Consider the following 16,311-nt stretch of genomic DNA (forward strand, 5'->3'; position numbering starts at 1 on the left):
ATCTGACAAGGGGGTAAAATTTTTAATCTGGTCAAGATCTATCTGCCCTGAAATTTTTAGATGAATCGGACAATTTGTTGTTAGGTTGCTGCCCGTAAATTGGTAATTTTAAGGAAATTTTGCTGTTTTGGGTTATTATCTTGAATATTATTATAGATAGAGATAAACTGTCAACACCAATAATGTACAGCAATTTAAGACTCAAAAATAAGGCAAAATGACCAAAATGGTCAATTGACCCCCTAAGAAGTTATTGTCCTATATAATCAATTTTTAACAATTTTCATAAAATTTGTAAATTTTTAATAACATTTTCCACTGAAACTACACGGACAAGTTCATTATAGATAGAGATAATTGTAAGCAGCAAGAATGTTCAGTAAAGTAAGATGTACAAACACATCACAATCACCTAAACACAATTTTGTCATGAACTGTCTGCTTCCTTTGTTTAATTCACATATACCAAGGTGAGCGACACAGGCTCTTTAGAGCCTCTAGTTATAAATATACAATGATTTCATTTTCTTTTACAGGATATAATGGCAAGTTGGGATGGGGTAAGTTTTTCTTCTTAAAATTCAGTGTCATGTGACCTATGTCATGTGACATATGTTATCTATAAACTGTACATAAGATACAGGCATGCAGTATTCTCAGGGGGAGAACAGGAGAAATCAAAATGACTACAGTGAACAGAATTTCAATATTCAAAATTCCAGGAGACAAAAAAAAGAAACATAAGATATTGTAGGACATTCACAACTCTTTAAGTCGAAGAGAATCCGACAATGCCATGGAAAAAAATGAAAAACAATCAAAATTCAGCAGTCTACATTAGTCATTTCAGGGCCTTTTATAGCTGACTATACCATATGGGCTTTGATCATTGTTGAAGGCTGTACAGTGACCTATAGTTGTTATTTTCTGTGTCATTTGGTCTATTTTGTAGAATTGTCTCATTGGCAATCATACCACGTCTTCTTTTTATATTCAAAACATTACATAAAAAACTAAAGACCGAGCAACACAAACCTCAACAAAAACTTAGGCTGATCTCAAAACTGATGCATAATACGACCATGACAATTGTCTACAGACTTTTCTAAAAAAAAAATCTGAAATTATAGACGGCAATTTCACTCCTTCTTGGTAATCACTGCATTTGGTATCTACTGTTTTAAAACTGTAAAAATATAGCTTGTTAAATTCAATTATTACATTTATGATACATTTGTATGTTCTAGAGGAAAATAGATTTGTTTTGCTTACAGAAACTTCTTACAGCTGCAGAGAATGGGAATATAAAAGAGGTAGAATTATGTGTAAAGAACAGAGCTAACTTGGAATGTAGAGATGGTGTAAGTAAAGTAAAATGTTTAACACACTTACAGATATTTATTATATAGTATACACGCTGAATGGTAGCCCAGGCTTGTAAAATTGGTCTTGGGCCTGTAAACATCATATCTACAGGCCAACAGAATCTAACCAAAAATTTTCAAAAAATTGATCTCCGGGCCTGTAGATTTAACAGTTCATTGCGAAGACTATATAATAGTACCCATAATGTGGATCAGTTAAACACTGCCCTTGTTAGTGTTCAGTGATTCAGTGTACATTCTATTTATTGCAAATACTCTTGTCTTCAAAATATTAAGAAACATACTATTATGATATATTGTGATTTACTTCATTACACTGATGAGTACCACTCCAGTTTGTATGTCAAAGAGTTGCTGTCTGATACTTCGTAACTGGAAATATTGTGATTCACTTTATTACACGTAACATAGTATTCTACACAAAAAAACATTACTTTGGTTAAAAAAAAATCTTGCATGACCATGACTTGAGACGTGACACCTGAACATACAACTTTCATTGACCACACCTGTTCTAAACATGCCATGTGACACCTGATTCTACAATATTCATTAACCACTTCTGTACTGAACTTAACATGTGACACCTGATCATAAAACCTGCATTTACCACTCTTGAACTGAACATGACATGTGACCCCTGATTATACAACATGCATTTACCACTCCTGCACTGAACATGACATGTAACACCAGATCATACCACATACATTTACCTCTCCTGTACTGAATATGAAATGTGACACCTGATCATACAACCTGCATTTACCACTCTTGTACTGAACATGACATGTAACACCAGATCATACCACATACATTTACCTCTCCTGTACTGAATATGAAATGTGACACATGATCATACAACCTGCATTTACCACTCCTGTACTGAACATGACGTATGACACCTGATTATACAACATTCATTTACCACTCCACTTCTAAACATGATATGTAAGACCTGATTATATATACAACATTCATTAACCACGCTTGTACTGAACATGACATGCGACACCTGATCATACAACTTTAATTTACCACTCTTGTGCTGAACATGACATGTGACACCTGAATATACAACATTCATTTACCACTCCAGTACTAAACATGACATTTGACACCTGAATATACAACATTCACTTACCACTCCAGTACTAAACATGACATGTGACACCTGATCATACAACCTGCATTTACCACTCTTGTACTGAACATGACATGTGACACCTGATTATACAACATTCATTTACCACTCCAGTACTAAACATGACACGTGACACCTGATCATACACCATTCATTCACCACTCCAGAACTGAACATGACATGTGACACCTGATCATACAACTTTAATTTACCATTCTTGTGCTGAACATGACATGTGACACCTGATTATACAACATTCATTTACCACTCCAGTACTAAACATGACACGTGACACCTGATCATACACCATTCATTAACCACTCCTGTACTAAACATGACATGTGACACCTGAATATACAACATTCATTTACCACTCCAGTACTAAACATGACATGTGACACCTGATCATACAACCTGCATTTACCATTCTTGTACTGAACATGACATGTGACACCTGATCATACAACTTTAATTTACCACTCTTGTGCTGAACATGACATGTGACACCTGAATATACAACATGCATTTACCACTCCAGTACTAAACATGACATGTGACACCTGATCATACAACCTGCATTTACCACTCTTGTACTGAACATGACATGTGACACCTGATCATACAACTTTAATTTACCACTCATGTGCTGAACATGACATGTGACACCTGATCATACAACATTCATTTACCACTCCATTACTAAACATGACACGTGACACCTGATCATACACCATTCATTAACCACTCCTGTACTGAACATGACATGTCACACCTGATCATACAACATTCATTTACCACTCCATTACTAAACATGACACGTGACACCTGATCATACACCATTCATTAACCACTCCTGTACTGAACATGACATGTCACACTTGATCATACAACCTGAATTTACCAATCCTGACCTCTGACATAACAATGTCCCTCTTATACCCAACACCAAACTCTGACATAACCATGACACTTTTATACCTGACACCAACCTCTGACATGACAATGTCCCTCTTATACCCAACACCAACATCTGACATAACAATGTCCCTCTTATACCCAACACCAGCATGTGACATAACAATGTCCCTCTTATACCAGACACTAACCTCTGACATAACAAAGTCCCTCTTATACCCAACACCAACCTCTGACATAACAATGTCCCTCTTATACCCAACACCAACCTCTGACATAACAATGTCCCTCTTATACCCAACACCAAACTCTGACATAACCATGACACTTTTATACCTGACACCAACCTCTGACATGACAATGTCCCTCTTATACCCAGCACCAACATCTGACATAACAATGTCCCTCTTATAACCAACACCAGCATGTGACATAACAATGTCCCTCTTATACCAGACACTAACCTCTGACATAACAAAGTCCCTCTTATACCCAACACCAACCTCTGACATAACAATGTCCCTCTTATACCCAACACCAAACTCTGACATAACCATGACACTTTTATACCTGACACCAACCTCTGACATAACAATGTCCCTCTTATACCCAACACCAACCTCTGACATAACAATGTCCCTCTTATACCAACAACAACATGTGACATGATAATGTCCCTCTTATACCAAACACCAACATGTGACATAACAAAGTCCCTCTTATACCCAACACCAACCTCTGACATAACAATGTCCCACTTATACCAGACACCAACCTCTGACATAACAAAGTCCCTCTTATACCCAACACCAACCTCTGACATAACAATGTCCCTCTTATACCCAACAACAACCTCTGACATAACAATGTCCCTCTTATACCCAACACCAACCTCTGACATAACAATGTCCCTCTTATACCCAACACCAACCTCTGACATAACAATGTCCCTCTTATACCAACAACAACATGTGACATGATAATGTCCCTCTAATACCCAACACCAACATGTGACATAACAAAGTCCCTCTTATACCCAACACCAACCTCTGACATGACAATGTCCCTCTTATACCCAACATCAACCTCTGACATAACAATATCCCTCTTGTACCCAACACCAACCTCTGACATAACAATGTCCCTCTTATACCCAAAACCAACATCTGACATAACAACTTTACTATCATACCTAACACCAACCTCTGACATAACCATGACACTTTTATGCCCAACACCAATATGTGACATAGCAATGACACTCTAATACTAAACACCAACATGTGACATAAAATAACTTTAACAGTACCAATTTTTGCGGCACCAGATAAGGATTCCGACAATAAATGTCTCTTCGGTGATGCTCCAGGACAAAATATTTGCAAATTCAAAGCTTATTAAAACGATGAACAGCTATGATGCAAAAAGGTACAAGACGCATTTCAATGACACTCTTTACCTCAACACCAACATGTGACATATCAATGACACTCTTATACTCAACACCACTATGTGACACAGCAATGACACTCTTTACCCAAACACCAACATGTGACATAAATGACACTCTTATGCTCAACACCAACATGTGACATAGCAATGACACTCTTATACTCAACACCAACAAGTGACACAGCAATGATACTCTTTACCTAAACACCAACGTGTGACATACCAATGACACTCTTATGCTCAACACCAACATGTGACATAGCAATGACACTCTTATAGTCAACACCAACAAGTGCCATACCAATGACACTCTACCTCAACACCAACATTTGACATAGCAATGACACTCTTTACCTCAATACCAACATGTGACATAGCAATGACACTTTTATAGTTAACACCAACATGTGACATATCAATGACATTCTTCTAGTCACCCCAACATATGACATAGCAATGACACTCTTTCACTCAACACCAACATGTCACATAGCAATGACACTCTTAAAATCAACACCAACATGTGACATATCAATGACACTCTTATAGTCAACACCAACATGTGACGTAGCAATGACACTTTTATAGTCAAGACCAACATGTGACATAGCAATGACACTCTTATAGTCAACACTAACATGTGACATAGCAATGACACTATTATACTCAACACCAACATGTGACATAGCAATGACACTATTTCCCTCAACACAAACATGTGACATAGCAATGATACTATATCCATTAACACCAACATGTGACAGCAATGACACTCTTTACCTCAACACCAACTTGTGACATATCAATGCCACTCTTTACCTCAACACCAACATGTGACATAGCAATGACACTCTTATAGTCAACACCAACATGTGACATAGCAATGACACTCATATTCTCAACACCAACAAATGACATACAAATGACACTCTTATAGTCAACACCAACATGTGACATAGCAATGACACTATTTCCCTCAACACCAACATGTCACTTAGCAATGACACTCTTATAGTCAACATCAACATGTGACATAAAATAACTTTAACATTAGCAATTGTTTCTGCACCAGATGCAGATTTCGACAATAAATGTCTCTTCAGTGATGCTCGAGGACATAATATTTGAAAATCCAAAGCTTATTAAAACAATGAAGAGCTATGATCCAAAAAGGTACAAGACACATATCAATGACACTCTTTACCTCAACACTAACATGTGACATAGCAATGACACTCTTATAAATGTAAAGTCAACACCAACATGTGACATAGCAATGACACTCATATGCTCAACACCAACATATGACATAGCAATGACACTCTTATTGCTAACACCAACATGTGACATAGCAATGACACTCTTATAGCTAACAACAACATGTGACATAGCAATGACACTCTTATACTCAACACCAACATGTGACATAGCAATGACACTCTTATAGTCAACACCAACATGTGACATATCAATGCCATTCTTATTCTCAACACCAGCATGTGGCGTAGCAGTACCACTATTTACCTCAACATCAACATATCAGTTAGCAATGACACTCTTATACTCAACACCAGCATGTGGCGTAGCAGTACCACTCTTTACCTCAACACCAACATGTGACGTAGCAGTGACACTCTTATACTCAATACCAACATGTGACATAGCAGTGACACTCTTATACTCAACACCAGCATGTGACGTAGCAGTGACCCTCTTATACTCAATACCAACATGTGACATAGCAGTGACACTCTTATATTCAACACCAACATGTGACATAGCAAGGACATTCTTATACTCAACACCAACATGTGACATAACAATGACACTCTTGACCTCAACACCAACATGTCACATAGCAATGACACTCTTATAATCAACACCAACATGTGACATATCAATGACACTCTTATAGTCAACACCAACATGTGACGTAGCAATGACACTTTTATAGTCAAGACCAACATGTGACATAGCAATGCCATTCTTATTCTCAACACCAGCATGTGGCGTAGCAGTACCACTATTTACCTCAACATCAACATATCAGTTAGCAATGACACTCTTATACTCAACACCAACATGTGACGTAGCAGTGACACTCTTATACTCAATACCAACATGTGACGTAGCAGTGACACTCTTATACTCAACACCAGCATGTGACGTAGCAGTGACCCTCTTATACTCAATACCAACATGTGACATAGCAGTGACACTCTTATATTCAACACCAACATGTGACATAGCAAGGACATTCTTATACTCAACACCAACATGTGACATATCAATGACATTCTTCTAGTCACCCCAACATATGACATAGCAATGACACTCTTTCACTCAACACCAACATGTCACATAGCAATGACACTCTTATAATCAACACCATTATGTGACATATCAATGACACTCTTATAGTCAACACCAACATGTGACATAGCAATAACACTTTTATAGTCGAGACCAACATGTGACATAGCAATGACACTCTTATAGTCAACACTAACATGTGACATAGCAATGACACTATTATACTCAACACCAACATGTGACATAGCAATGACACTATTTCCCTCAACACAAACATGTGACATAGCAATGATAATATATCCATCAACACCAACATGTGACAGCAATGACACTCTTTACCTCAACACCAACTTGTGACATGTCAATGCCACTCTTTACCTCAACACCAACATGTGACATAGCAATGACACTCTTATAGTCAACACCAACATGTGACATAGCAATGACACTCATATGCTCAACACCAACAAATGACATACAAATGACACTCTTATAGTCAACACCAACATGTGACATAGCAATGACACTCTTATAGTCAACACCAACATGTGACATAGCAATGACACTATTTCCCTCAACACCAACATGTCACTTAGCAATGACACTCTTATAGTCAACATCAACATGTGACATAAAATAACTTTAACATTAGCAATTGTTTCTGCACCAGATGCAGATTTCGACAATAAATGTCTCTTCAGTGATGCTCGAGGACATAATATTTGAAAATCCAAAGCTTATTAAAACAATGAAGAGCTATGATCCAAAAAGGTACAAGACACATATCAATGACACTCTTTACCTCAACACTAACATGTGACATAGCAATGACACTCTTATAAATGTAAAGTCAACACCAACATGTGACATAGCAATGACACTCTTATAGTCAACACCAACATGTGACATAGCAATGACACTCATATGCTCAACACCAACATATGACATAGCAATGACACTCTTATTGCTAACACCAACATGTGACATAGCAATGACACTCTTATAGCTAACAACAACATGTGACATAGCAATGACACTCTTATACTCAACACCAACATGTGACATAGCAATGACACTCTTATAGTCAACACCAACATGTGACATAGCAATGCCATTCTTATTCTCAACACCAGCATGTGGCGTAGCAGTACCACTATTTACCTCAACATCAACATATCAGTTAGCAATGACACTCTTATACTCAACACCAGCATGTGGCGTAGCAGTACCACTCTTTACCTCAACACCAACATGTGACGTAGCAGTGAAACTCTTATACTCAATACCAACATGTGACATAGCAGTGACACTCTTATACTCAACACCAGCATGTGACGTAGCAGTGACCCTCTTATACTCAATACCAACATGTGACATAGCAGTGACACTCTTATATTCAACACCAACATGTGACATAGCAAGGACATTCTTATACTCAACACCAACATGTGACATAACAATGACACTCTTGACCTCAACACCAACATGTGACATAGCAATGACATTCTTATACTCAACACCAACATGTGACATAACAATGACACTCTTTACCTCAACACCAGCTTGTGACATATCAATGACACCCTTCACCTCAACACCAACATGTGTCATAGCAGTGACACTCTTATACTCAACACCAGCATGTGACGTAGCAGTGACACTCTTAGACTCAACACCAACATGTGACGTAGCAATGACATTATTACACTCATCACAAACAAGTTACAGATCACACTTATAGGCAATGCAAACTTGAAAAAAATACAAACATGGCTTATTGCAGTTCTTCACTTATACTCACCACAAACATACACCATTGCTATATTAATCTTATACTCACCACAAACATACACCTTCACTTATACTCACCACAAACATACACCATTGCTACATTACCCTTATACACAACAACTCATATGATATGAAGCAGCTGGTAGACACCCAACATTTTACACGGTAATACCACTAGATATTTTCTTAGCTTTGATCATTATTTTTAATAGACACAAAATACTGTTAATCAGACAGGTTTAATGGACAACACATATTTGTTAGAATTATATAAAGTGGGGTCTCATTTTATTCATAACACAGAACTGAATCAGATCGTTAAGGTTTTATTTTGTTTCCTGATGAAAAATTATTTTGTAAACATCTGATTTTAATGAGAAGTTGATGAGAACAAGTTGTGTTAACATCTTTATTCAGATAATGTTAATTCTACAGATCCAATGTAAAACATCTTTTAAAAATAACAAATACTTGACAGAATTATATAAAGTGGGGTCTTAATTTTCTCGTCTCTTCGTACTGAATCAGAAAATATTACTTGTTTAAATGTTTCTTGAAAAAAGTGTTTTTTTTTATCACTTCCGTCATTTTCTTAATCATTGTTAATTGGACAGATTTAATGGACAACAAATATCTCACAGAATTATATAAAGAGGGGTCTCATTTTAATTGTCTTGTCCAGCTGAGTCCATTGATATAAATATTGTTTTGTTTCTAGAAAAAAGTTTTTTTTTAACCCAACAGTTCTGATGGAAGTTCTGACATCTCAAAATAAAACAAGTTGTTTATTTGTTGTTTATGTAGAATATAAATAAAAGTGTGACTGGTCATTTTATTCAGTTTTGACCACTGATTCATGTGATATATATTTTGTTTATATTTATTACACAACATTGTCCAGTTTATGACACTAGTTTTGATGTCTGTTATATGTTGATATTACAGGGAGGAAAGACACCATTAATGAGGGCGGCTGTGTACGGACACCTGGAGGTGGTGACTTACCTGGTCACTCACGGCAGTCAGTTAGAGACTACAGACAGGGTAATGATAGATATAATCACCTTACTCTGAACAAACATCACTTTATACAGAATCTACACAAAATCATGTTGTTAATCAGACAAGTTTAATGGACAACAAATATTTGTTAAAATTATATAAAGTGGGGTCTCATTTTATTCGTAACACAGAACTGAATCAGATAGTAAAGGTTTTATTTTGTTTCCTGATGAAAAATTATTTTGTTAACATCTGATTTTAATGAGAAGTTGATGAGAACAAGTTGTGTTAACATCTTTAGTCAGATAATGTTAATTCTACAAATTTAATGTAAAATGCCTTTTAAAAATAACAAATACTTGACAGAATTATATAAAGTGGGGTCTTATTTGTCTTGTCTCTTCGTACTGAATCAGAAAATATAACTTGTTTTAATGTTTCTTTAAAAAAAAAATTTAAAACTGTTGATCATTCTACGTAATCATTGTTAATCAAACAGATTTAATGGACAACAAATATTTGATAGAATTATATAAAGAGGGGTCTCATTTTAATTGTCTTGTCCAGCTGAGTCCATTGATATAAATATTGTTTATGTTTCTAGAAAAAAGTTTTTTTTTAACCCAACAGTTCTGATGGAAGTTCTGACATCTCACAATAAAACATGTTGTTTATTTGTTGTTTATGTAGAATATAAATAAAAGTGTGACTGGTTATTTTATTCAGTTTTGACCACTGATTCAAGTGATATATATTTTGTTTATATTTATTACACAACATTGTCAAGTTTTTGACACAAGTTTTGATGTCTGTTATATGTTGATATTACAGTTTGGACAGACACCATTAATGTTGGCGGCTATGAACGGACACCTGGAGGTGGTGACTTACCTGGTCACTCACGGCAGTCAGTTAGAGGCTACAGACCGGGTAATGATAGATATAATCACCTTACTCTGACCAAACATCACTTTATACAGAATCTACACAAAATCATGTTGTTAATCAGACATGTTTAATGGACAACAAATATTTGTTAGAATTATATAAAGTGGGGTCTCATTTTATTCGTAACACAGAACTGAATCAGATAGTTTAGGTTTTATTTTGTTTTCTGACGAAAAATTATTTTGTAAACATCTGATTTTAATGAGAAGTTGATGAGAACAAGTTGTGTTAACATCTTTAGTCAGATTATATTAATTCTACAGATCTAATGTAAAATGTCTTTTAAAAATAACAAATACTTGACAGAATTATATAAAGAGGGGTCTTATTTTTCTTGTCTCTTCGTACTGAATCAGAAAATATTACTCGTTTTAATGTTTCCTGAATTTTTTAAATTTTTTTTTTAACTTTGATCATTTAATGTAATCATTGTTAATCAGACAGATTTAATGGACAACAAATATTTGTTGGAATTATATAAAGTGGGGTCTCATTTTAATTGTCTTGTCCAGCTGAGTCCATTGATATAAATATTGTTTGTGTTTCTAGAAAAAAGTTTTTTTTTTGTTTTTTTTAACCTAACAGTTCTGATGGAAGTTCTGACATCTCACAATAAAACATGTTATTTATTTGTTGTTTATGTAGAATATCAATAAAAGTGTGACTGGTCATTTTATTCAGTTTTGACCACTGATTCATGTGATATATATTTTGTTTATATTTATTACACAACATTGTCCAGTTTATGACACAAGTTTTGATGTCTGTTATATGTTGATATTACAGGGAGGAAGGACACCATTAATGTTGGCGGCTCTGAGAGGACACCTGGAGGTTGTGACTTACCTGGTCACTCAGGGCAGTCAGTTAGAGGCCACATCCCAGGTAATGATAGATATAATGACCTTACTCTGACTAAACACAACTTTATACAGAATCTACACAAAATCATGTTGTTAATCAGACAGGTTTAATGGACAACAAATATTTGTTAGAATTATATAAAGTGGGGTCTCATTTTATTCGTAACACAGAACTGAATCAGATAGTTAAGGTTTTATTTTGTTTTTTGATGAAAAATTATTTTGTAAACATCTGATTTTAATGAGAGGTTGATGAGAAAAAGTTGTGTTAACATCTTTAGTCAGATAATGTTAATTCTACAGATCTAATGTAAAACATCTTTTAAAAATAACAAATACTTGACAGAATTATATAAAGTGGGGTCTTATTTTTCTTGTCTTTTCGTACTGAATCAGAAAATATAACTCATTTCAATGTTTCTTGAAAAAAGTTTTTTTTTGAAATTTGATCATTCTACTGAATCAACATAAAATCATGTTGTTTATCATACATGTTAAATGGACAACAAATACTTGTTTGACTTATATAAAGTGAGGGTTGCTATTATTTGACTTGTTACACTTATATAATTAAGAGTTTACTATTTTTTTACCTGTTTTGTTTCACTGAATTAGAAAATATGCATTGAATTTATATATCTTAATCTACCATTTAATAGTTTATACACAAGTATAATTGTTTATTTTCTTACGCAATGTTATTTTTCTTACATTTGGTAAATTGTTTGACTCCTCTCATGATTTTGTTATCACACTCCATTAACATGTTTATATTTCTATATTGTTATAGGATGGAGAAACAGCTTTACATTATGCTGCTAAGTATGGACGGATTGATGTAACAAAATGTTTAATAGATCAAGGATGCAGTCCTTGGGTGAAATCATTGGAGGTAACATTCCGTTTTATTCTTATTAGATAGATATATATTTTATTCTCTAAAAACTTAATACAAGTCAACAGAGAAAATACAATTACAGTATAAATACAAATACATGTACAATAGTTGAGGGTAAACAGCTGCAGATAAAATATAATAAAGTACAACTTTTAAGTTTATGATGAAATACCTGTATAAAAAACAGGTTAAACTAAATATGAAGAAATCAGTCTGTGCTTAACTTTTACATGGAGGGACAAACCTTGTTATTAATACACCTAATGAATGAACACAGTTTTCTTAAGGAGGCTTGCGGGTATAAGATTTTCAGAAAAAAATTAAACAATAATTTTTCATTACAAATTTCATTTATTACCTTAGGTAGTTATTACTTTATCATTATGGTACAAGAATCATTCCAATAAATCAATTGGTGTTGGCCTCAGGTGACTTTTAAAATGTAGATATCATTGGAAAAGCTCAAAATCATCTCTTTTTTTGTGCAAAAATGCCATTTTTGGCATTAAATTTGAAATATCTTTTTTAACTCATCGGTGACCTATATTTTTGTTTTGTTTTCGAAAAAGCTGTACATAAACTAATTAACTGTAAAATTTAAGCGATTTCTGTAATTTAGTTCTTTTTTCATTTCGATATTACAACTATTTCCCCTATTAGGTCAACAGAAAAAAGGACATTAAGAAAAATGTATGCTTCTTTCGAAGGCAGATTGTGAGCGTAAATGAATGGTGACCACATTTTTTTAAAAATTAAACAAATGATTCAGACCCGCGAGTCCCCTTAAAACTGATTGTTTTTGTCGAGCTTTTGACTTTAATCTCAGAAAGCTCGGCATAGGAATGGTGATCAAGCAGTGGCTGCGGCGTTAGCTAACTTCTTAAAAGCTTTATATTTTAGAAGGTGGTAGACCTGGATGCTTCATATTTTGTATATGGATGCCTCATTTTACGAAGTTTCCGCCAGTCACATTTCCAATGTCCTTGTCCTCATTTTCATGATTCAGTGACTACTTGAAAAAAACTTATTTTGTAATTTAAATTCTCTTTTATAAGTAAGAGTATAACTATATTTGTTATGTGCGTACCTTGCAAGGTCCTCATGCCCGTCATACAGTTTTCACTTGACCTCGACCTCATTTCATGGATCAGTGAACATTCAACAAGGTTAAGCTTATTTATATAAAAAAATGAACGAAAAGTTAAGTTTTTGAGTTTTGGTCTTTTTTCTAATACTGCACAATGTATATACAATAGGTCAACTATATTTATACCCATGCAACGAAGTTGCGGAGGGTATAATGTTTTTGACCCGTCCATCCGTCCGTCCGTCCGTCAGTCCTGTTTCTTGTCATCGCAACTCCTCTCAAACCACACAACATAATTTCACAAAACCTTTTCAGATAATAAGGACATACTATGTTGTTGTGCATATCGACGGGAAATTGCGATTCAATTTTTTTTTCTAGGAGTTACACCCCTTTGAACTTATTTACTTTAATGTACTACTGCAACAGTTTGTCATCGCAACTCCTCTCAAACCACACAACAGAATTTCACAAAACCTTTTCAGATAATAAGGACATACTATGTAGTTGTGCATATCGACTAGAAATTGCTATTCAATTTTTTTTCTAGGAGTTACGCCCCTTTGAACTTATTTACTTTAATTTACTACTGCAACAGTTTGTCATCGCAACTCCTCTCAAACCACACAACAGAATTTCACGAAACCTTTTCAGATAATAAGGACATATCGACAGGAAATTACAGTTCAATTTTTTTTCTAGAAGTTATGCCCCTTTGAACTTATTTGCTTCAATGTACTTCTGCAACAGTTTGTCATCGCAACTCCTCTGAAAACACACAACAGAATTTCATGAATTTTGTAGATAATAAGGACATACTATGTATATTGAAATTATTATTCAATATTTTTTCTTATACAATTTTTTTTCTTATACTTATTTAATTTCTCCAATGACAATGTGGGGACATGGGGTATGTGAGCGTGCTCACTAAGGTTCTTTAATTGGTGTATGGAAATGTTTTATGATCAATATGTCAGTCGCGTAGGTTTTATTTTACCTTGACCTTATTTTCAGGGTTCATTGCTCAGTGTTAAGTTTTTGGGTAATGGTCTGTTTTTCTTAAACTATAAGCAATATGCCAACTATATTTGCTGTATGGAAGAACACACCCTACACCAATCCTAAACTACTGACACAACTACCATCTCATCATACTCCAACAACACACCCTACATCAATCCTAAACTACTGACACAACTACCATCTCATCATACTCCAACAACACACCCTACATCAATCCTAAACTACTGACACAACTACCATCTCATCATACTCCACCAACACACCCTACATCAATCCTAAACTACTGACACAGCTACCATCTCATCATACTTCAACAACACACCCTACATCAATCATAAACTACTGACACAACTACCATCTCATCATACTCCAACAACACACCCTACACCAATCCTAAATTAATGACACAACTCACATCTCATCATACTCTACCAACACAACTCACATCAATCATAAACTACTGACACAACTACCATCTCATCATACTCCACCAACACACCCTACATCAATCCTAAATTAATGACACAACTACCATCTCATCATACCCCACCAACACACCCTACATCAATCCTAAACTACTGACACAGCTACCATCTCATCATACTTCAACAACACACCCTACATCAATCATAAACTACTGACACAACTACCATCTCATCATACTCCAACAACACACCCTACACCAATCCTAAATAAATGACACAACTCACATCTCATCATACTCTACCAACACAACTCACATCAATCATATACTACTGACACAACTACCATCTCATCATACTGTACCAACACACCCTACATCAATTCAATTACACATCTAACACCAATTATACACTACCAACACATCAACCATCTAATCATACTCCAATTACACATCTAACTCAAAAAATACACTACCAGCACATCAACCATCTAATCATATTTCAATTACACTTCTACCACTAACCTTACACCAATCCTAAATACTGACACAACTACAATCTCATCAAACTCTACCAACACACCTAATATCAATCCTACACTACTGACACAATTACCATCTCATCATACTCTACCAACACATCTAACGCCAATCCTACATTACTGACACAACCACCATCTCATCATACTCTACCTACAGACCTAACACCAATCATACACAACTGACACAACAACCATCTAATCATACTCCACCACCACACCTAACACCAATCATACATTACTGACACAACTACTATCTCATCATACATCACCAACACACCTAACACCAATCCTACACTACTGGCACAACTACCATCTCATCATACTCCACCAATACACCCAACACCAATCATACACTACTGACATAACTACCATCTCATCATACTCCACCAACACACCTAACACCAATCATACACTACTGACACAACTACCATTTCATCATACTCCACCAACACACTTAACACCAATCCTACACTAATGACACAACTAACATCTCATCATACTCCACAAACCAACCCAACACCAAT

The 16,311-nt window shown here is 35.1% G+C and overlaps 1 protein-coding gene across 1 annotated transcript in view; it reads left to right on the forward strand.

Moving 5' to 3' along the window:
• The first annotated feature begins 542 nt into the window (after window positions 1–542).
• LOC134718333 (protein fem-1 homolog C-like) overlaps window positions 543–16,311 on the forward strand; it is a 42,318-nt gene continuing 26,549 nt past the window's right edge. The window contains exons 1-6 of the mRNA XM_063580827.1: window positions 543–560; window positions 1,248–1,361; window positions 9,946–10,044; window positions 10,834–10,932; window positions 11,737–11,835; window positions 12,604–12,705. Coding sequence (XP_063436897.1) covers window positions 543–560; window positions 1,248–1,361; window positions 9,946–10,044; window positions 10,834–10,932; window positions 11,737–11,835; window positions 12,604–12,705 — 531 coding nt within the window. The remainder of the gene's footprint in view (window positions 561–1,247; window positions 1,362–9,945; window positions 10,045–10,833; window positions 10,933–11,736; window positions 11,836–12,603; window positions 12,706–16,311) is intronic.

This window comes from Mytilus trossulus, chromosome 5 (assembly GCF_036588685.1).
Source record: "Mytilus trossulus isolate FHL-02 chromosome 5, PNRI_Mtr1.1.1.hap1, whole genome shotgun sequence".
Classification (NCBI taxonomy): Eukaryota; Metazoa; Mollusca; class Bivalvia; order Mytilida; family Mytilidae; genus Mytilus; species Mytilus trossulus.